A 22,099-nucleotide genomic window follows, 5' to 3' on the forward strand; every position below is an offset into this window, starting at 1 on the left:
CCCCGGCGCTTTAAATAATGATATTTGCATGCAGGGAGCGATTCATAAATATGTCAAGGCCGGTGAAATATAGGCAACATTTCAAACTTTCTATTTAAAAAACATGAATTATGGCCGCGGAAAATGTGTTCCCATTTAAAGGCGATACGAAGTATTTGGTGTCTCGTCCCCGGGCCCATCCATCACGCAGACAATAAAGAGAGTTTTTCGCCCTGACACCCGCGATTTATGGGCGCCCTTCTCTGCCCTCATCACTCACCCGCCGCGGCCGGCCCGGCGACAGGCCCCGCGGAGAGACCGGCGGCCGCCCCCCAGTCCCGCGCGCGCATTTTGCGCCCTGGCCAGCCCCCCAAGACCACCGCTCCCAAGGGGAAGCGCCCGCTCTGGGGAGTCAGGAGGTGGGCGGTGATGGTCTGGGCAGCCCAGTGGGAGCGGTAACCACTCATCCTCTCACCTCCGCGTAAGCCCGTCTCAGGGCTGGGCTAAGCGGGCCGACAAGCGGCCTTGCGGGCCCGCTCTGCGTCCGGGCCTCTCCCGCCAACCGCGGCACCGTGCGGGGAAGTTTGCAGTGCAGGCAGTGGGAGGTTATTTACATGCAGCTTCGAGGTGAGGAGAGACGACTGCGCAGGGGAGCTCTCCAGAGAGCTCCTTCTGCTCGGGGGTAGGAGAGTTGGTCCCCAGCTTTCTTGACTCCCCGCTGGGCGGACACTTCTGGGCAAAGCTCTTTCTGCAACTTTTACAAAGCCGCCTCCTCCCTGGTGCGATCACCACAAACACACCCTGGGCATCTGCGGCACCTTGGAAGCTAGTTGTACAGACAGGGACCGAGGAATTAGCGAGTAATAACGAAGGGGCGGCATCTTTCCACGGGTTCTGCCTCCGACCAAGCTTGACCACCCGGTGCTCTCTTCGCCCACCGCCCTACTTCGCGTGCGCGCGCGCGCGCACTGCCAAAGCGCGCTGTCTTCCTGAAGCTACCACCGAATCTCTGCTGCAAGCTTGCGTCGAAAAAAGTTCGAACTTCATCTGCCACGGAATTTGCTTTCAGTTTTCGCCCCGGGCGGACTTGGCTCGGCAGGTTCCCGAAGCACCAGCACAGGTGGGCGGGGGGTTATCAGGCACTGTTGGGCAGCGCAGGGCTGCTCGGCCTGAGGGCGCTGATAGTTCAGCTTCCCTCGGCGGCCAGATCTGCCGCCTTATGAACACGAGGAGCCACCTCGCGTCCCGCGCTGGGCGGATGCGTCTGCGTACACGCGAACCAGGAGCCGTTTCCTGCTGGATACCTGCGAGCTGGGTTTATTCGGATACAGGCAGCGCGACTAGCAGCCAGAGAAATTCCGTCGATTCTAAAAATGACACAGTTGAATTTATTAGATTAAGATTCATGTGTAAGTGCAGGGAGACGGAAAAGTATACAAATAGCTCCACGTCCAGTGTGAACGGATGATCGCTTCCGGCTTCAAGGGCATATAACATAATATCTGAATATTTAGATCTGCAGGGGGATATAAAATATTATTCAATTCTCGGTGTATGCACATATAGTTAAGGTGGAAAAATTCTAGAGCAAGTGTCTTTTTACAGCCCCTACTTGAGTGTAATCTGGGCTGGAGACAGCACTTATGTCCAAATAACCACCCAGCGAATATATCCTATAGTCAGAGTTCCGCATCGTTGGGGTGTGCTGTATGTGTACCTCTTTAAATTTCTGCAGCGTGGCAGAAGTGAAATAAATACATTTAAGAAAAGCAGCCGCGCAGATAAGTGAGCCACTGCACCGATACAGTATTTCTGGGTATGGAAATAAATATTCCCATTAAGTCGGCTATGGAAAGTGCGCACAAACAGGAGGGCTTTCAGGAACCCGGGGTGGGGGCCACGCGTCCTGCAGCTCTGGACGCCGAGCATTCTGAGGTTGGCTCTATTCGATATCCACTGCCTCAGACCCTGGCGTGACTACTGAGAGAGGCGCTACCCGGACAGCCAACACTGCTGCGCCTTGGGGGTTCTCCCTGATACACCCGCGGAGAGGGAGACTTTCTGAGGGGCTGAACCCAGCATTTAGGGTACCAGGGCCTGATATTTCGAGGGGCAACCCTTCCCCCTCAGACACTTCATAAACCTCTCAATCCTGGCTCCACTGGGCTCGGGCAGTAGCCACTTGGGCCTATCGATTTGGAGCAAGAGCACAGAAAAGGGCGGGTCGTGCTTGGTTCTGAGGCGTCCCAACGCGCCAAGCTGGAGGCCTCTGGGAAGAAGGCCACAATTTCACGCCCGTGCGGAATCCAGGTCCAACCCGGCTCTCGGAGCGCCAATTGAGACCATAGAAGCAGTTATCTGGGTGTATTTATTTACTTATGAAATGTTAAGCACATACCCAGTGCGGAAGCCCAGATGCCCCGTAGGTCTCCTCCGAATTTTGCAAAGCCCAGGCAACGCCACCAGCGAGTTCAAAGACGTTGCACTGCGAAATTCCAAGACCAAATACTAACTCCAGAATAGGGCGCTTGCGACCATCTGCCCATTTCACTGTCCTGATCTCTTTTTTTCCCTCACCTTCTACGAACGCACCCGACCCTTCAACAGGCGCAGAGCTTCTGAGACCCCCTGCTTGGGGAGAAATTAGGAAAGATTTTGTCATGAGTTCCTGAGAACTGCACATACTCCTGAGGCAGCCTTGCCTCGGAGAAGGAACCCGGGCCCTGAGAATGCCCTGCTTCAGAGTGTGTGGTTGCGCCAAAGTAGTATGCTGAAAATGGGGAGAAAGAATAGGAAATATTTCCTGGCAAGTAGGAAAAGGATAAATGAAGGAGGGAGTGGAGAAGAAAAAGGATAGGGAGCCGAGAAAGAAGCGGGAGGGAAAACAAACAAGAGAGGGAGGGGCGGGTAAGAGAGAACCAGTAGAGGCGAGCCGAGAAGAGTGCAGGCTGTGGCGAGGCCTGGGGACCAGACCAGGCCGTGGCTACAGCAAGCCTGGTGCCTCACCAGCCCCAGAAGACACAAGGGCCGCCAGGGACCATCCCCCACCATGCCAGTGAATCTGGGACCCGTTCCCAGTCCGGAGGGGCGGGCCAGGGTAGAACTCATCCGCGTGCCCTTTCTCTTCCCCCTCCCGGGGGACCACGAGGCGGGGTGGGACTTGGGGGGGCGGGGATGCCCCTAGGGGCGCGCGCCAGTCCAGGACAGTTTGGGCGCTCTGGGCCAGGCTTTCCAGCTCGCCAGGCCTGACCTGTCAGGCGGATTATCTTCGAGGGAGATTAATAGGGGAGGCGGGCTGCAATAATAATCGTTTTGTTTGATGTGACAACTCTGATAGGCGTTGATTTACTTACAAACTGATAGGCTTTTAATTGAGCGCCTCCGCCGAGCCCGAGATGAAAGGGAAGCGGCGGTGAAAGGCGGCCCGCCTGCCCTCCGGCCTCAATACTGATTAGCCATCTCGACAGTGAATAGTTCAAGGCATTTTCAAACTTTTTTCCTCAGCTCTCTCCCCTTCCTTCTCCTCCCTCCCCCTCCTCAAATATCTGCCTTGCCCACTCCTTTTTTAGAGAAAACAAATCATTTCCATTGTGTGCAAATAAAATCCGCAGGACATCCACGCCAATCGCCGCTGGGGGTTGGAGGCATTAGGCCTAGCGCGGAGTAATTAATAACTCCCCTAACACCGCCACCCACCCCTCAACCCCTGTGTGCGCGGCCTTCAGGGATCTGGCCTCCCCTTCGAGGTGCGCAGGCTCGGATGCTGGCGCCTCCGGAAAACCCCGGGCACGCAGGACCCCAGGCGCCCCCGTGCGCTCGGACCTTCGGAGTTGGGTTTTGCGAAGAGCGAATACACACGGACCACGAACCGCGCGCGCTCATCACCACGCAGGCCCGCGAGCTTGTGCGACCACACCACGGCACGCCCATTCCGGGGGACGCGGAGGCCACTCTCTGGCCCCCGCAGCAGCCTGGCGTAAAAAGAAAGCTGCTGGAATTCCAGAAGCGGGAAAGGACTGAGTCTGGGGACTGCGGTGGGGGAGGGAGGAGGCAGGGCCGCCCGCGGTCAGCTCTGGCCGCTGCCCCCAGCATTCAGTGTCCGGGCCTCGCCGGGAGGCCGCGGCGACACGCAGCCCAAGGCTGGGCTCGCGGAGCTGGGAGAGCTATAGTTGATCTGGGCCGACACCTCCACAGCCGCGCACCCGATAACACAGACACACTAACAGACCGTAAGGTTACCTGCGGCTCCAGTGTCTCTCTTAGAACAGCCCCCACCTCAGAAACGGACACCTGGGACTCGCTCCTGAAAGGTTATTCACACAACCTCGCGTGTGGCCTTGCCACCGTCTCACGGACTGACCTTCCTCCGTTGTCGCAAAGGCAGACACTCCAGACCCCCTTGAACGCAGGTGTGTTCTTACATCTAAACACACACACACACACCGACAAATCCCCCCCATATACACACCGCCTCACTCCCCTCTTCTCCAAATTATCTTTAGTCGTTACCATCTCGAAGTTTACCAACCTAAAGAATTAAGGGATACGATTAAAACGCATAAAAAGAATACCTACGAGAAAATTCTAAAACTCACCCCAGAAAGTTCTCGGTATCTGTGCAGAGTGGGAGACAGAGACAAAAATTAGGGAGGGGGAATGGGGTGGTGAGAGAGGAGAGCACGCAGAGGGCAGGTCCCAGACCCGACATCCGCGCCGTCAGAGCTCAGCGCTGGGTGAGCGCCGGTGGAAACCAGGTTTCCAGGCCCGGCTCCCGCCCCTCGCTCGGGTACAGACAGGCTCCTGGCTCCCCTGCGCTCTCTGCCCCACCATTTATCAAACGGACTTGACAACAAAAGAAGAGCTGGGGCGGAAAAGTGGGGGAGGGGAGATTCAAAGTCTTCCAAGTCCTTCCGGGGAAGGGGATGTGTCCTCCTCTCGCCCCCTTCCAGTTTCTGCGAGTTTCTGGAGGTGACCCCCAAACTCGCTCCGGACGTTACCAAAGCCCTGACAACTCACACAGCGGCACAGTCATTCATACACACTTCTGCACCCAGATCCAGGTACACGAAGGCACGCACAGCGCCTCCCCTCTTCCTTCCAAACAGCCCGAGTGACGGTGCAAATCGAGGGGAACGCGGCAGTCCCGCTCCGCTTCCCTGGAAGAGCCAGTGTTCCCACAGGCAGCCGCCCCCTCCCGCTCTCGCTCTTTCCCTCGGCTCTCCCTGCGCAGGTCAGTCCCGGCTCCGCGTTCCAATAAATTCGAGGAAGCAGCCCGGAGTAACGCCGGCTACCAAGCCTGAGGAGATCGCGCGAGGTGAGGAAAGGTTGGGAGGGGGCCTGAGTGAGCCTGAAATGTATCTGCCCCAAATACCTACAGTCAGGCCTCTTCTTATCAGCCTCTCAGCCCTAGCCACTATTGGGGGGGTGTCAAAAATGAGACGAGGGCACCCCACCATTGGCCTTCAGGACTTAAGGTTACTTTGGCGGCGTGGCTCTTAGAAATCTTGGGAGTTTCGTGTCGGGGTACTACGGTGGGTGGGGTCCGCGGCAGGCGGGCAGCCTGAGGACTGCACTCTACATGCCCCGAAGGGACTATCCCAGCGGCGGGGGAAGAAAATCTCCCGTGTTAGACGTCGCCAACTGCCTGTCTCGGATACTTGGAGCCGCTCGTAAGTCCGCGGCCCCAACGGACCGGATCACCAGAGGTGGAAGGATGTATCTCTCTCCGACACCCAGAGGAGCGAGGCGCACATCCCAGTCCAGCCCACCCTTCTCATCGCCCTGGGCGCACCTGCGCACTTTACTCTCACTATTCATTTTCCTGACACTGAGCGCCTCTTTCTCTTTCATTCTTTTTCTTAGAGCCCCCACCTCTCATCCCAGGAGACTGCTCCTCTTTCCGCCTCCTCCAGTTCCCCCTAGGTCTCTTCCTTCGCTCCCTCTCTCCCTCTCTTTTTCCCTTCAAGTCGCACCCGCCTTGTAATCAGCAACAAAAGCTGACATAAATCACCGGTGGATTGACAAGAGCTGACAAATAACTGATTGATTGCGGTCGAGGAACATTGACAATTGATGGAGGGGTGGAGATGCCCGAAGAACTGGGGGAGGTGGGGAGAAGAGAGGGTGGCAAGGGAGAGTAAGAATGAGGTAGGGGGGTCGAGTGTGAAACAGAGGAAACATGTGACCCCCGCTTCTGCCCCAATCTGCGCATCCCCGGGCGTCACGTGGCCGGGAAGGGCGGGGAGCTTAGCAAACTGCGCGGAGACAGGCCTCCACCACCTCCGCTGCCCATCTAGCTTCTGGTTTCTCCACCGCCGAATCTCGGGAAATCAAAGCGGGCGGGCAGACTTCCTCCAACACACGTTCCGCACCTCTCCTTACACAGGCGGCTGCAACGCAAGAGATTTCAATTACTGAGGAGGATGAGAGAATATTTGGTGTGCAGGCCCCCTGTGCAGCCCTGGAGTTGACAGTCCGGCTGTTGTCCGGACTCCCGCCGGTGCTCCTTTCTGGACACCCCCAATCTGTTCCTCACAGGCACCCTCCTGCAAAAGGTTTCAGTTTATACTCGAGCTGGGGAAAAGGAAGGACGACGAGGAAGAAAAAAGACGGAGGCGGCAGATAGCAAACGTAGAATAAATGTCCAGCTCGTCCTCCGAGCGAAATCAAGGGAGGGGACACGGAGAGGGGAGCGGCGAAAAGGGAGCTGCCCATTAAAACCAGCGCTGAGTCCTGGCGGCGGCGGCGGCGGCGGCGGCGCGGGACGCGTCACATCCCCTTGACCCTCCAATCACCTCGGGCTCCCATTTGATTGGAAGGCGGCAAAGGCTTTAATCTCCCCCTCGGTGCAGCTGCTTTTGAAGTGAGTTTCCTCGCCAGAGCCCCGGCTGGACAGGCAGCGGCTCACATCGCAGAGCGCGGCGCCAGCGCCGGGCCGCCAGTGCGCAGCGCAGGGGCACAGCCCGAGGCGGACACGGCGAGCCACCCGGCACTCCCGCAGTCGGACCGGCTCCTCCTGCTAGGCCACGGCTCCGCTGCGGACCACCCAGGATTATTCGCTTCTGGCTCCCGGCGCCGAGAAGGCGCGCTGGGCGCCCGTGGCCGCCGCGCCAGCTCCTCCTCCTCCTGCTGGTCCCGCTCCCCGGGCTAGCGCGCAGCCCCGAGCCCGCCCCGCGCCTCCCGGAGCCCTCCCCCCGCTGCTCCCATGCACGCGGGTGGGTCATGAGCACAGCGCCCTCGCTTTCTGCCCTAAGAAGCAGTAAGCACAGCGGCGGCGGCGGCGGTGGCAGTGCGGACCCTGCCTGGACCAGCGCGCTCTCTGGAAATAGCTCCGGCCCCGGCCCAGGCTCGTCCCCGGCCGGCAGCACCAAGCCTTTTGTGCACGCCGTGCCCCCCTCTGATCCTCTCCGCCAGGCTAACCGCCTGCCCATCAAGGTGCTGAAGATGCTGACCGCACGGACTGGCCACATTTTGCACCCCGAGTACCTGCAGCCCCTGCCTTCCACTCCCGTCAGCCCCATAGAGGTAAGGACCCTATCCGCAGATCGCGCTGGGGCCACCACCCTCGCTGCCGTTCCACGGGGTTTCTTTCTCTCGGGATCTGGGGGTGGAAGTGGGGGGGTCGGAGTGATAAAGCTCCGGGATGGGGGAGAGGATAGTGCCTCTCCACACTAAAACTAGGGCGGAAAGAGGGGAGGAGGTAGAATGGAGTGTGAATACTAGAAGGCAAGGCAGCCAAAACTTGTCTCTCCCTTTGATATTAAAGCTCCTACTGGCCCCAGGCCCCCCTCACTCTCGGCCCAGAAGACAGACGGGAGTCCAAAATACAGTTTCAAAGTCATAGTCCTCCGGCTCCCCAGAAGCTGTTTGTACATAGCCTCTAAGGCGCCAACTGCCCGAGCCCTTACTCTGAAGAATTAGGGATGTGTGCGTGCTGGGGCCCGGGTTGGGGGTACAGTTCTAGGTTAAAGAGTCAGAAATCAGGACATTTTGTGAGTTTTATTTTTCAATCTAGTTATCGCTTAGAGAGGACAGGAAATATCCTGGACGCAGGGCTGGGTGGGTAGGTGGGTGGAGGGTGCTGTTGCCTTTCTCAAGGGCGAGAATGACTGTGTGTAGAAGGGGTGTCGCCTAGAATTGAGCCTTGGGGCTGAGAGGATCTTTGCGGGTTGTTGCGGAGGTGCGTTTGAAACCTAGAAACCAGGATATTAAAGGGTTTCCCTTTCTTTCTTTGTGCCCCCACCCCACCCCGACGTCTGACCCCGCAGCTTGATGCCAAGAAGAGCCCGCTGGCGCTGTTGGCCCAAACATGCTCGCAGATCGGGAAGCCCGACCCCTCACCCTCGTCCAAACTCTCCTCGGTCGCCACCAACGGCGGCGCGGGCGGTGCCGGCGGCGGCGCCGGGGGCGACAAGGACGCAAAGTCGGGCCCTCTCAAGCTGAGCGACATCGGTGTGGAGGACAAGTCGAGCTTCAAACCATACTCCAAACCTGGCTCGGATAAGAAGGAGACGGGAGGCGGCGGCGGCGGCGGGGGCGGCGGGGGCGGCGGCGGGGGGGTTTCGGCGGAGAAGTCCGGATTCCGGGTACCGAGCGCCACCTGCCAGCCATTCACTCCCAGGACAGGCAGCCCAAGCTCCAGCGCCTCGGCCTGCTCGCCAGGAGGCATGCTGCCTTCGGCCGGGGGCGGCCCGGAGGGCAAGGACGACAAGAAGGATCCCGAGGCGGGCGGCGGCGGCGGCAGCAAGGGCTCCGGGGGCGCCTCGGCCGAAGGGGGACCCACTGGGCTGGCGCACGGCCGGATTAGCTGTGGCGGCGGAATTAATGTGGACGTGAACCAGCACCCAGATGGGGGCCCCGGGGGCAAGGCTCTAGGCTCGGACTGCGGAGGCTCATCGGGCTCCAGCTCGGGCTCAGGCCCCAGCGCGCCCACCTCCTCCTCGGTGTTGGGCTCTGGGCTGGTGGCGCCCGTATCGCCCTACAAGCCAGGCCAGACAGTATTCCCTCTGCCTCCCGCGGGCATGACCTACCCAGGCAGCCTGGCTGGGGCCTACGCCGGCTACCCGCCCCAGTTTCTGCCACACGGCGTGGCGCTGGACCCCACCAAGCCTGGCAGCCTGGTGGGGGCGCAGCTGGCGGCGGCTGCGGCGGGCTCTCTGGGCTGCAGTAAGCCCGCAGGCTCAAGCCCCTTGGCGGGGGCGTCGCCGCCATCCGTGATGACAGCCAGTTTGTGCCGGGACCCGTACTGCCTCAGCTACCACTGCGCCAGCCACTTGGCTGGGGCGGCGGCAGCCAGCGCGTCGTGCGCTCATGATCCAGCCGCGGCGGCCGCCGCTCTCAAGTCCGGATACCCGCTGGTGTACCCCACGCACCCGCTGCACGGTGTGCACTCATCGCTAACCGCTGCCGCCGCTGCCGGCGCCACACCGCCCTCTCTGGCCGGCCACCCCCTCTACCCCTACGGCTTCATGCTCCCTAACGACCCACTCCCCCACATCTGCAACTGGGTGTCGGCCAACGGGCCGTGCGACAAGCGCTTCGCTACTTCCGAAGAGCTGCTGAGCCACTTGAGGACCCATACGGCCTTCCCCGGGACAGACAAACTGCTGTCGGGCTACCCTAGCTCTTCTTCTCTGGCCAGCGCCGCAGCAGCCGCCATGGCTTGCCACATGCACATCCCCACATCCGGCGCTCCGGGCAGCCCCGGGACGCTGGCGCTGCGCAGCCCCCACCACGCGCTGGGACTCAGCAGCCGCTACCATCCTTACTCCAAGAGCCCACTCCCCACGCCCGGCGCTCCCGTGCCCGTGCCCGCCGCCACCGGACCCTACTACTCCCCCTACGCCCTCTACGGACAGAGACTGACCACGGCCTCGGCGCTGGGGTACCAGTGAGGGCGGGCGGAAGGGCTGTCGAGGGAGAGAAAAGAACTGGGGTGTGAGGAGGAGCCGAAGGAGGGGTGGGAACAGGTCAGAGGCTACTGTCACCCGCTAGTGGGAATGACCCGGGCCAGGAAAGGAAAAAAATATATACCGTATCTATCTACCCAAAGCAGCGACTGAGACCCGGTGGGAAACTCCCCTTTCCCCCACCTCTCATCTCCCCACCCAAACTTTATAAAAGCTGAAAAGATATCATTTGACTTTTTATAGAAAAAGAAGGAAAAAATAATTGAGAAAGTGTTCATCTGAGGACTGCATCGGTGGACACTGGTATTTATTTATGTTAGCTCCAAGCGGACCCGTGGTTCAAAAGTGCATTATTTAGTTTGAGCTCCGTAGTAAAAAGGAAGAGGGGGAAAAATTAAAACTTGAGGGTAAAAATGTGGAAAACAAACCCTCCCGTCCCTTGTAGATTATAAATAAATACAAAACCGCCACAGAACTAGAGGTCTTCTCTTTAATGTTACTTTAAAATTGCTATGATTGTATTGTAAGTTCTTATTTAATGTCTGATTGAAACACAAATTTACATGCATGTTTGTTACAAAAAATGAAAAAAGAAAACAAAACAAGTCACAATTTGTCAGTTCTGATTTCAAATTGCAATTATTTTTAAGGTGTATACCATCGAAAGAGAATGGGTATTTTTTTGTATGTATTCTGGAAGAAAACAAAAAAAAAAAGGAAAAACAATTCTATTCCAAAACCTCATTTGCCTTATTTTGTTCTTTAAAAGGAACACAACTATTTTTAATTTTTAAGTCCACCCGCTGAGAAGGGGACAAGTAAGGTTTACGTCATGTACTAAAATAATAGACAATGTATCGCTTTAAAGATTAAAATTCCGTATATTTGATGTATTAAAAGGTTTTACTTCTTCTTATTATCTTTTTTATTTTTTGGTTAAAGAACAAGAAAAGCATGACAATTTCAGCCGCTGTGGGTTCCCTGGGCCTCATGGCTACTCCTGCCCAGAGCCTTAGCCGCACTTGCGATTGTTTTGCTGTGATTTTCAGGAATAGGCAAAGGCTTCAGAAGGGCTGGCCAGTAGTGGGGCTGGCCTTCGAGGGGGGGGAATTTTAAGGGGATTTCATAATTTGGAAAGATAGCGTCCTTAGCTATCGCTTATTTCGTTTTTAATTTTTCTCCGAGCAGCTAGTTTGTTAAAAGTGAAAGAGAAAAAAGAGGATTTAAAATTTTTTCCCTCTTGAGATTTTTGGGAGTTTGGGTTTCGTTTTGTGCAGAGTGGCGCAGGTCGTGACTCACCCGCACGACCTCGGCTCAGGGGAGGTGCCGCTACCTGCTGTCCCTCTCTTCGCTTTCCAAGCATGACCTGTCCCGGGCAGGCAGCCGGATCGATATGGGGGTCGGAGGGCGCTTGGGAACCTGTTTCCCAGACCTGGGGAGGAGAGCGCGCCGGAACTCTGTTGTGACTTGGAGGAAAGTGAGTTCGCTCCCCTTTTCTTTTTCTGGCTGCCAAGGGCCAGAAGCGTCCACTAGCCGACCCGTTCCAGCCACCCGCCTCCCCCTCGGGCTGCTTCCTCTCCCCGGAGTTGGGACCCGCGGCAGTCCGGCGCCGAGGCTGCTTTTCCGCGTCCGGATTTCTCTGCAGCCAGCGCTCTATACCAGTCCGCGCCGCAGGAGAGCGCGCCAGGACCCGGGACCCGGAAACCCCTAACAATTCGGTCCCACGAAGGTCCTGGCGCCCATTCTCGGCCTCGCTGAGGCGACCAGGTGGAAACCAAGTGCAGTTCTGGGTTGCAAGCTCCGCTCCGCAGAGGCGAGGCGGGCCTCTCAGTCCCCGCGCGGATCCCTGCAGTGCGCACCGTTCCCTTCTCCCCAACTTGAGCGGCAGGGCTGAGCTGCCTGAAGCGCCCAAGGAATCAGGCAGAGAGGAGCTCTAATCTTTCTTGAGGAGGTAGGCTCCAAGCACCCCCTCCCCATTACACACACTCATACTGAAGGCGCGGGCGGGAGCTCCGCTCTTTGGCTGTTTGAGCGATTACCCCACTGGGTCCGCGGGAGTTCTGGGTTCCCGGGACCCTGGAGTCGCGGCGCTGAGCGCCACCCCAAACTCTCCTCTCGCCAGGGTCAGGTGGGTCTGTGTTATCTAAGCCACCCGACTCCCGCGGCGTCAAGCTCCCCCTGCTGCCTCGGTAAGCTCACCGCCGCGCAGAGGCCACCCTCGGCCTCGGGTCTCGGTCAGTCTACCGCGCGGCCCCCGCCGCCATTTGCTCGGGCGTTGGTGACTCTGAGATTTTCCACCCTTCTCCCAGCGTCAGCCTCACGCCTTCTGGGCCTTTTCTCGGGTTGCATGCAAAGCAGCTCTAGCGACTTCGGGGACGCTGCGGGGAGCTCCCAGGCCACCGCCTGAAAGGGACTTGGTAGAGGAAGAATCAGGCTCTGTGCCTCCTATCCGGAAGGGTGCAGCCTCCAGCGCCTCCAAGCCGCCTGCCCGCACTCTCCGAATCGCGCCCGGGACGCCGCAGCCCTGCTCCCACTCTGGTCCGCCTCAGAGAGGCTGGGCTGGGCCTGACTGGGCCTGGTTGGGCCTGACTTACTGAGAACCTCGGCCGATGGGGCATCTTGTCACCCCCAGGCTCTCGGACAGACACCCCACCACCCCCAAAATGGGCTAGGAGGATGTTCGAGGAAGTGTTGTGGCTTGAGTCCCTCCAGACTCCAGTGCCCACAGCTTGCAACGTGAAAGCCAGGCCCTTGCTCATCCCTCACAGGCACCAGCCTCACGCCCCTGGCCACTCCGACCCAGACGCTTCGCCTTTCTCCGCCTCAGGTCTTTGGAGAGGGGTACCTGGGCCGCCACGCCTCGCTCACCGGGACCCACTTGGGCCAGGAAGGACCTAGAAATTCCCCAGCCCTGAAATTTCAGGTCTAGGACCAGCAGGGAAACCAACTGGGCATGTTCGTGCCTTCACACCCACTCTTGGTATTTTATTGACAAAAATCAAGCTCAGAACGCCTTTAAATTTTAATGAGATCTCCTTTCCGGAGTAGCTACTCAGAGGCAGCAAAATTCCGGAGCTGGGGGCCCGGGTTGGGGGGAAGAAAGCGTTCCCCGACGTGTGGTATGGAACTGAGGTCACTCCGGCGCGGGTTAGTAAGGAAAGGATGCCAATATGTGCCGCAGGTCCAGGCCAGGTGCGACCCCCGCCGCCTCCGGGAATAGAAGCCCCATCCGCGCTACAAGGCCCCGGCTCTCTCCCGCTGTCTCCTTAACTGCCGCGAGATTCCCCCGCGTGCGGGCCTGCTGCCGCTGAAACTCTAACGGAGCGCGGCGTGTCCGCCAGGCGGCGCTGAGGAGCCCGGCTGAGAGGGCAGGAAACCGGGAACCCCGGCCAGTGCGCAGGTCGCCGTCTGGGTGGTCATCCCGAGACCACGGCCTCCACCTTCTCACGGTTTTAAGAGTGGTGTCCAGGAGACAGTGTCCTCCTTGTAGCTCTTCGCTCCTCTTCTGCTGAGAACCATATCCTCCGCGCTTTTCCACCTGCTCTAGCTTCTGCTGTTGTGTTCCCCTTGCTCTCTTTCTCTACCCCAGAAGAGTTGGCCCAGGTGTCACTGGTCCCTCCCCAACCTAGGAAGCTCCCATCGCAACCGTCAAGGCTCCGACAGGTCACCTTGTCTGTCACAAGGAAGTGGTCGCCATACATTCATGCATTCATTCACTCTCATTGCTCTATTTCCTAGGACCTACCCCTTGCCAAGGGCTGTCCATCTCTTTACTCACCCCTGACATAGATGGAGAAAGTGAGGCCAAGTCCTGGAAGCCAGGGGCAAGGGCAGCAGAGAAAGCCCAAGCCTTTCCCTCTATTCAACCTCTGCCCCCATCTGTCCCTCACTCAGCAGTGACACTAAGTGACCCTGGTGTCTTTATGCCAGCTGGTCTTTAAGCAGTAAGGAAAGGCAGATGAAGAAGCCCTTCTGGTTGAATTCCCTGTCCCTTGGAAAACGTGCAAAAGTTGCCCAGAAGGTGAGGCCTGTTCCTGCGAGGCCATCTGATGGCCTCTTCTGCACATAATGCTCAGGGTTCCTCACCTACTGTGGCTAGACACCTGGTAGTGCTCAGAGTGACTGCAAAGCTCAGGCTGACCCATTCACTTTGTTATGGACTATAACATATTACCCTGTATTATCCCATTTACATTTTGCAACAATTCCATTAGGTTGTTAGACTCTTTACCCCCATTTTACAGGTGAGGAAACTGAGGCTCAGGAAGGGAAGGACACTAGCTTGAGGTCACATAGCTAGTGAGGGATGGAGTCTACACAGAGATTCTTATCTTGGAGGTGAGAATGCTCTCAACTGAGGAGATTTTAAAGCAGAACAATGCCTACAAGGCAGAGACTGATTCAGCTGGGAGAGAGTGTGGTGGACATAACTTTTATTTTTCTTTTAAGTTCTCAGTATCATCATCATCATCATCATCATCATTATTATTATTATTATTTTACATTTTATTATGGAGATTTTCAAACATACACAGAGGCAGAGAGAATGGTATCCTAGACCCCGTAAACCCATCATCCAGCCTCAACAGTTAGCAACTGACCCTATCTTGTTTCCTCTATACTGGCTCCAACTTGCCTCCCCTACCCCATTAATCTGAAGTGAATACAGACATCTTATTCACTTCCTCAGTTGTTTGTCACTTCCAGCCAGGCTCCCGATCTAGGGCTCATCCTGCTGCCCCCTTCAGTTGAAGTTCAAGTTCAGTTAGTGCACATCAAAGCTGGGATTCGAATGCATTTCTATCAGACCCAGAGCCCTAGCACTTCACTCTACCCTGTGCTGGAGATCCCCCAAAGTTCCGTGGATACTGAGCCCCCTCTGCCCAGTGTGACCCCAGGGCTCACCCAGGGGTGTCTGGGCTGCCAAAAAGACTCAAGCCCCTGGTGAGGCAGCAGTGCCAGATGGAGACACCCACAGTGCAAGGGGCATTCTGAGAGTGCAAACAGTTTATAGCCCCATGGTGCAGTGCAAAGAGCTCAAATTTGGGGTCAGGCTGATCTAAATTGAACTTTTAGCTCCACCACTGACTCAACTCTATGACTCAGCTTATCTGGACCTCAGTTTTCTCATCTGTAAAACGGTGACATTGATACCAACCTAATACAGTTATTGTGAGGGTCAAATGAAATAATTACAGTGAAACTTCCCAACCTACTGCCTGGCCCATACTGGCTCTTAGTAAAGACAGATTTCTTTCCTTCTTCTCTTCCTAAAGTATCGTTTCATTATGACCAGCCCTCTTGCTCAAGGACTAACTGTGACTCCCTGGGGTTCGCTGGCTCAACTTCTCACCCTACCATCTGGCCATCAGAGTGCCTATAACCATGGTTCATCTTCTGACCTCGCCTGTTATACCTTATGTCTGACCAGTCTTCACAATTCAGATGCTCTGCCAGCCAGCTGGCCCCCCCAGCACCTTGGTTGATGGTGCTCATCATTCACTACTTCCCTCGAATGCCTTCCTCCCTCCCCTTCCCTCAAAATTCTCTCAAGACTCATCTCTTCCAGGAAGCCCTCCAGGCTTCCCCCTCCCCAACACACTGATCCTTCCCTTACTTTGCATTCCCTTGGCACTTAATGCAATGGTAGAAGGTAGAGGTATAAAGGCCATTGGACTAGGGATGAGGATACTGGGGTTTGAGTGGTGCCTCTTGTGGTTGTGTGACTATGGACAAGGCATTAATGGCCTCTGTGAAACTTGTCTCCAAAATTAATATAGGCCTATGCATACTATGGGCAGCACATTTACCAATAATAATAATGTTAATAAGCAGTATGTGTTGCATGTTTTCTTCCAGGCACTCATTGAGTCCCATTTACTATCCTCCTCTTACAGGTAAGGAAACTGAGGGCTAGAGAGAAGTCATAAGTCTGTGCTCCAGAGCACAAGTCCTTTAACCATTGTACTGCGCTGTACGAGTCCCTGTGCCTGGGATCTTTGTCCTCTGCCTTCTTTTCCTAATTACCAGCAACGCAAAACTCCTGCTTCAAATCTCAGGCCAGTGTCACCTCCTCCTGGAAGCCCCCCAGGTCCTTCCCATTGGATTTAATGTTCTTCTCTTTGCTCCTGTAGCACCTATCCATCCCAATCATATTCTCTTTACATTTTCCTCACAGCCTGGACTCTTGAGGCACTGGGGAGGAGGGGCTGTCTCCTCTACCTATTTCTATTTCTAGTCTTGGCAGCTAGCTTGGTACCTGGATTATAAGAAATGTTCAATAAATGTTAGAGGGAAGGAAGGAAAAGAAAGGAAAGGAAGTGGGGGGAGAGGAGGGAAGAGACAGGAAAACAAAAACAAAACACAGAAGGAAGGAAAGATACAAAAGAATTGCGCCTTCTGGGGTAGCATGATTCTTCCAAAGAGAATAGCAGAAGTAGCAGTGGCCTCAGAGAAACTTTGGATGTCTTTATCCGTGGCACAAAACGCAGCCTGGCGAGCTTCCATGCATCGGTTAGAAATTGCATTTGCTGACAATAACAAAGACCCTTAAAGAGTGGCTTAAAGAAGATTAATGCTTTCTTCTCTCTGTCTGGAGGTGAACAGCCCAGGCTAAGAATGACCCTTGGTCATCAGGGACCCAGGATCCTCTGTCTTCAGCTGTGCCAGCCCAACCAGGAAGCTTTCATCCTCACGCTGTCTCTGAGTCCAAGATGGCTGCTTGAGCTCAGCTACCATCACCTCATTCCAGACAACAAGAAGGAGGAGTGAAATGAGGTAGAAGAGTCCTCTCCCTTTTAATGAGCCTTTTTGGAATCCACAGACAACTCCTCAGCTTATACCTCATTGAGAAGAACTGAGGCACATGGCCATGCTTCCCTGCAAGGGAGGCTGGAGAAAGTAATGTTTAGCTGGGTACACTGCTGCCTCAAATAAATTCAGGGTTCTGTTACTCAGGGGAGCCAGAAGGGTGGGAGTTGGGATAGAACATTAGCAGACTCTCCTGCAATCCATAGGCAGGGTCACCCAGGACTGGAGTCAGGAGAGAGCTCTCTTGTTGGCCTTCCAAGGGGTCACTGGTTGGTGACTTGTACCTCTAAACCATGGATTCTTGTTGATAAAGTGGACAGGGGTGATACTTGATAAGCCCTCAGAAGTTGTAATTCTTGTTCCTTTTAGGTGCCTAGAGTTGCACACTGCAATGATTTAGACTGGGATTGTCAAAAGGAATTTTTATCCCTATTAAAGCTCTTTGGTTAGAGACCTGTTCATTTTGGCCTTGCACCCCACCCACAATACCAAGACAGGAAAAAGGGATCATCTTTGGAAACAACAACAACAAAAACAAAACCCACAGGGTGAAAGGAAGTAGCATTGTAAATTCCCACCCACTTCCATGTTATTGGGGGAAAAATGGAATACAGCCTCCAACACAAAACAAAGGCAGACCAATGCTAAATCAACTTTGAGCTACCTTAAATAAATATAGTGTAACTACAGAACCCTAAACGAAACAAGACACAGCTAAAAAGAACACAAGAGCCATCATGGAATCACAGCAACACTCAAGTGAGTTTTAATCATGCCTCCATACACCCCCGCAGCGGTGGCCCTTGGACACACCTATGCTGGGTCCTGGAGAGTGTGGGCAGGGGAAGGAGGCTGGGGAAAAGGAAGACTCCTAGGACTGGAAGGGGTAAGGAGAAAGCAGGAACAAGAATGTGTGACTGTGAGCAGTTTGGTTGCCCTGTTGCTGGAAGCTTCCTTGGCACCAAAAAGGGAGAGACATTTTGGAGTTCTGGACTGACGTCTTTGCATGTCTCTCTGTCTCTGCCATTTTTCGTTCACACACTTTATAAACATCTCTCCTCTGCATCCTCCAGGAGCAATTCCTGTGGTATGGGAATTCTATACCCTCCACATCACTAGTTCTTAAGCCCTCTGTGGGTTGAGGGAAGGATGCAGAAACCACAGCATTTTTTTTTTTTTTTAGAATCTGATAAAAGCAAAGACCCTTCTTTACAGAAATAAGTACACATACTCAACATTAGAAAAATAATTTCAGGTAGTTCATGAGCCTGCAGATTTTAAATCCTTGACCTTGAAAGATTTAAATATAAAAAGCGCATGCCCTGGGGAAACACCCTGAGGGACTCTGGGTTTTCCTTTCTAAACTTTTCTGACCAGGGCGACATTCCAACTACTGTGTGTAATTAACTTTAATAAATAACATTTATGTCAACCTACCACCAGTAGGTTAACTTGTACAACCTTCACAAATAACTCTATGACATGGGCAATATCACTGGCCCTACTTGAGAGATGAAGAAACTGAGGCACAGACAGGTAAAGTGACTTGCCCCGAATCACACAGCCAGAAAGTGGCAGAGCTGGGATTCTGTTATAGGCTAGTAGACTTCAGGGCCATTATTTTTGTGCTTTTCACCACTGCATAGTGGCCTTTACCTCTCTGTACACTAAGGCCATGCAAATCTGCCTAACTCTAATGCAGGTGTCAGGCCCACCAGTAGTGCGCTACAATCAGTTCGTAAGGCTCACAAGAGCCAGCTGCACACATCTCTTTCTGACTCCTCGTTCTGTGGTGTTATGTTGATAGCTTGAAATCAACTATGGTGGGAGTATTTGCACCAAAGCAATTGGCAGACACCGTAAGTGAAGGCTTCCCCCTCAGAGAGCTGTTTGTTAAGCATTTACCTGCACACCACTGGGCCCACTTATTTTAGTCCTACTCAAGTAACTGCAGCCTGTAGATCCAGCCACCCAGGCCCCGAATCCATGGGAAGAAGGGGTCTTCCTTCCAGCCAGTGGGGAGGATTTGGGTGTGGTCTGCTGCCCTGAGGCTTAGTGTGTGGGATATTTAGGGAGAATGACCCCATCGTATCCAGGCTCCAGCTGCCCTCAGCACCATCCCTCTCCTGGAATCCAAGCCTGGTCATCTGAGGTCCAGATTCTTTATACCACAGCAGACTGACCACTGGGGGATGATTCTGGTAGCCCACCTGACATAGGGGGTCCTTAGCTACCTAGAAGCTTCAGCAGCCTGTCTGCCCAGCTCTGTACCCCAGCTGTTGGACCCTTAGCTATTGATGCCAGCCATGTCTGGTTAACCCTGGCTCTTTGGGGTTAGCTACAGGCAGCTGGCCCCTCCCTCCATCCCCACTAGATATCAGCCCCATTCCTTCTCCTCCACCTTCTGGGAGCACCCAGCAAAGTGCCCAGCTGGGACCAATGCACATTTCTCTGATCTTTGTCCATAGGGAAACCCCACCCAACAGCAAGGATTCCAGTGGGCCAGGCCTAGAGTGGAGCCTTCCCCGGGGCCTTTTCACCAGAAAAAGTCTCAGAGCACAGACAGGAAATTGGATTACTATGATTATTACCATTTAGAGAACATTTGCCTTGTGCCAAGAGCTTTATAATTCTCTATATTATCTTTTTTTTAATCCCTACAAGATCTTTAGGAGATAAGTGCTATATTAATCTCATTTTGTAAAAGAGAAAATGGAGATTCAGAGAAGTTAGGTAACATGCCTGAAGTCACACAGCTAACGAGCAGTGAGCTGAAATTCAAGGCCAGAGCTGTCTCACTCCAAAGCCCATGCCCATAAAACCTGGGTACTTCAACTGACAGGTACTGCTCTCAGAGCTGACAGCAAGTCCATGGCTGCTCCTTCCCCAGCCCCTTCTCAGGGAAATGTGGGAAGGGCAGCTCCTCCTGCCTCCATCGGGGTTCCCTGGGGAAGTCCCCAAGAGGGAAGGCAACCTTGGTCACCTGTGGCAAAACCTCTGCTAAGTCAGAGCAATGATCCTCCAGACACAGAAAGTAAGTGTGTGATGGGGTAGGGTATAGCTCAGTGGTAGAGTGTGCACTTAGCATGCACGAGGTCCTGGGTTCGATCCCCAGTACCTTCTCTGTTACAGTCAATCAATCAATCAATCAATCAATAAACAAACAAACAAACAAACCTAATTACCCCCTCCCCAAAAAAACAAACAAGAAAAAAGAAAGTGAGTGTTCATCGCAAGTGTTCATGCAATGAGTACCTGCTGCATACACAGCATCCTCTTAGGCATGGAGGTAGTGGGAAGATGACTAGGACATGGTGTCTGTTCTCAAATAACTTACTGTCTCATCTAGTGGGTCACAGAAACAATGGCTGCCTTAAGGTGGGCTGTGATAAGGGCTATAATCAGTGGAGGCATGGGATTAATTCGGTTAGGACGATGTGGAAATCATCAGGGAGGAGAGAGCACTTGATTTGGGCTTTGACAATGAATAGGCATTTGACAGATGGAAGTGGGGGATGTGGGAAACCAGGAGGAGGGAGAGCGGATCAAAGTCACGGAGGCAGGGCAGCCCATGAGGGTGTTCAGTAGGGGTGGGGCGGTGGCAGAGGGAGTGGGCAGGAATGTGATGGAAACATTTGGTGTCCTGTTCTTCGATCAGCAATGGGGAGCCACTAGAGGTATCTGAGTGGAGAAGTACCATTATGGGATGGAGCAATGAGACTGGAGATAAACAGACCAAGACATCAGGTGGTTCAGACAGGAGGAAGTGAGAGCTGGAAGCAGGGGAGAGGCTACAGGACAGGCAAAGTGAGGGCAGTCCTGGGGGGCTGTGAGGAGAGAATGGACTGGACTCCGTGAAGGGCAGCAGCTGAAAGGAGAGAGTAAAGGCAAATTTATTCCTGAGTTCTTTAGCCTATGGAATTAGGCTACACTGCTGTAACAAAGAGCCCCATCCCGCCAATACAGAGGCTTAAATCAGATTGAAATTTCTCTCGGGCTTCTGTTATCCATGTTGGTGAGGCTGCTCTGCTACATGATGTCATTCAGGGCTCCAAGTGCCTTCCATCTTGGTGCTCCTTCATCCTCTAGGATATTGTGCTCATTGGGGTGATTAAATACAGACACAATTCCCACCCATGGGAAGAGGAGAGGGAGGAAGTCCAGGGCAAGCGATGTCCTTCTGAACAAATGAGGAAGTTGTTCATAGTCACCTGGCCACACCCAGCTGCAAGGGAGGCTGTAATGTAGTTTCCGCCCAAGTCGCCATGTGCGAGGAAGAATGGGAAAACAGATTTGAGGATGTTGGGCTAACCAGGAGTCTGCCACCTCTGGGTACCTGGAAGAAGTTCCAAGGGAGAGCAGGCTTTGGTCAGGAGGTATAGAGTGCAGCTTTTGTATGAGATGAACTTCTCATGCCTGCTGGAGATGTACATTTGTGAGGAGTAAGCAGAAGAGAAAGCTGGAACTGGGCCTGTGAGGGATGCGGGCCCAGGGAGGAAAAGATAGAAGAAAACTAGACTAAATGTGCAGCCTGAGACTCCTGAGGAAGGCTTAGGAGGAGCAGTCACTTTGCCAATAGCTTTTTTCTATTTTAAAAAATTCTTTCTTTTTTAATTGAATTAAGTTGATTTACAATGTTATATTAGTTTCAGGTGTACAACATAATGATTCATATTTTTTAGATTATACTCCATTTAAAGTTATTACAAAATAATGGCTGTAGTTCCCCGTGCTGTACTATAGATCCTTGTTGTTTATTTACTTTTTACCTAGTAGTTTGTATCTCTTAATCCCCTACCCTTACCTCCCTGCTCCCCTCTGCCCTCTCTCCACTGGCAATCATTAGTTTGTTCTCTGTAACTGTGAGTCTGTTTCTGTTTGGCTATACACATTCATTTGTTTTATACTTTAGATTCTACATATAAGTGGTTACCTAGGATATTTGTCTTTCTCTTTCTGAGTTATTTCATTAAACATAATACTCTGTAGGTCCATCTGCATTGTTGCAAATGGCAGAATTTTATTCTTTCTGTGACCAATATTCCATTGTCTATATGTACAGTAGAGTATATTGTATTCTTCTTTATCCATTTATCTGCTGGTTGGCATTTAGGCTGCTTCCATATCTTCTGCCAATAGTATTTTTCCAAAGATGGTGGCACCAGTATATCCCATACTGTGTACTTCTCTTGCACTACGAAGTTGACACTCCTATCTCGGTGAGTGATCTACTCTCCCTCCCCTTGACTCTGGGCAGGCCTGTGACAAGAGCAGAAGTGATGCTATGTGACTTCTGAGGCTGTCAGGACAGGCGACACCACCTCCTCTAGGGATGCTCACCCTGGGAACCCTGTGCTGTGAAGAAACCAAGTGGCCACATGGACAGGCCACATACAGATGCA

At 54.0% G+C, this 22,099-nt stretch overlaps 1 protein-coding gene and 1 long non-coding RNA gene across 4 annotated transcripts in view; one reads left to right on the top strand and one right to left on the bottom strand.

Moving 5' to 3' along the window:
• Nucleotides 1–68: 68 nt before the first annotated feature.
• Nucleotides 69–22,099, bottom strand: part of LOC107034297 (uncharacterized) — a 127,318-nt gene continuing 105,287 nt past the window's right edge. Inside the window, exons 10-11 of one of the 3 annotated variants that reach the window (XR_012077359.1) lie at nucleotides 4,575–6,368; nucleotides 69–1,346 (exon numbers count right to left, since the gene is read on the bottom strand). This is a non-coding gene — a long non-coding RNA (uncharacterized lncRNA). Of the gene's footprint in view, nucleotides 1,347–4,574; nucleotides 6,369–20,572; nucleotides 21,034–22,099 lie in introns of those variants that run through there. The other 2 variants (XR_012077360.1, XR_012077361.1) reach the window with 2 other exon arrangements.
• Nucleotides 6,587–17,148, top strand: ZNF503 (zinc finger protein 503). Its single transcript, XM_031682171.2, has 3 exons — nucleotides 6,587–7,503; nucleotides 8,247–11,838; nucleotides 16,486–17,148. Exons 1-2 carry the CDS (start codon nucleotides 7,201–7,203, stop codon nucleotides 9,870–9,872), a joined length of 1,929 nt encoding a protein of 642 aa, XP_031538031.2. The 5' UTR covers nucleotides 6,587–7,200; the 3' UTR covers nucleotides 9,873–11,838; nucleotides 16,486–17,148.

This window comes from Vicugna pacos, chromosome 11, assembly GCF_048564905.1.
Source record: "Vicugna pacos chromosome 11, VicPac4, whole genome shotgun sequence".
Taxonomy (NCBI): domain Eukaryota; kingdom Metazoa; phylum Chordata; class Mammalia; order Artiodactyla; family Camelidae; genus Vicugna; species Vicugna pacos.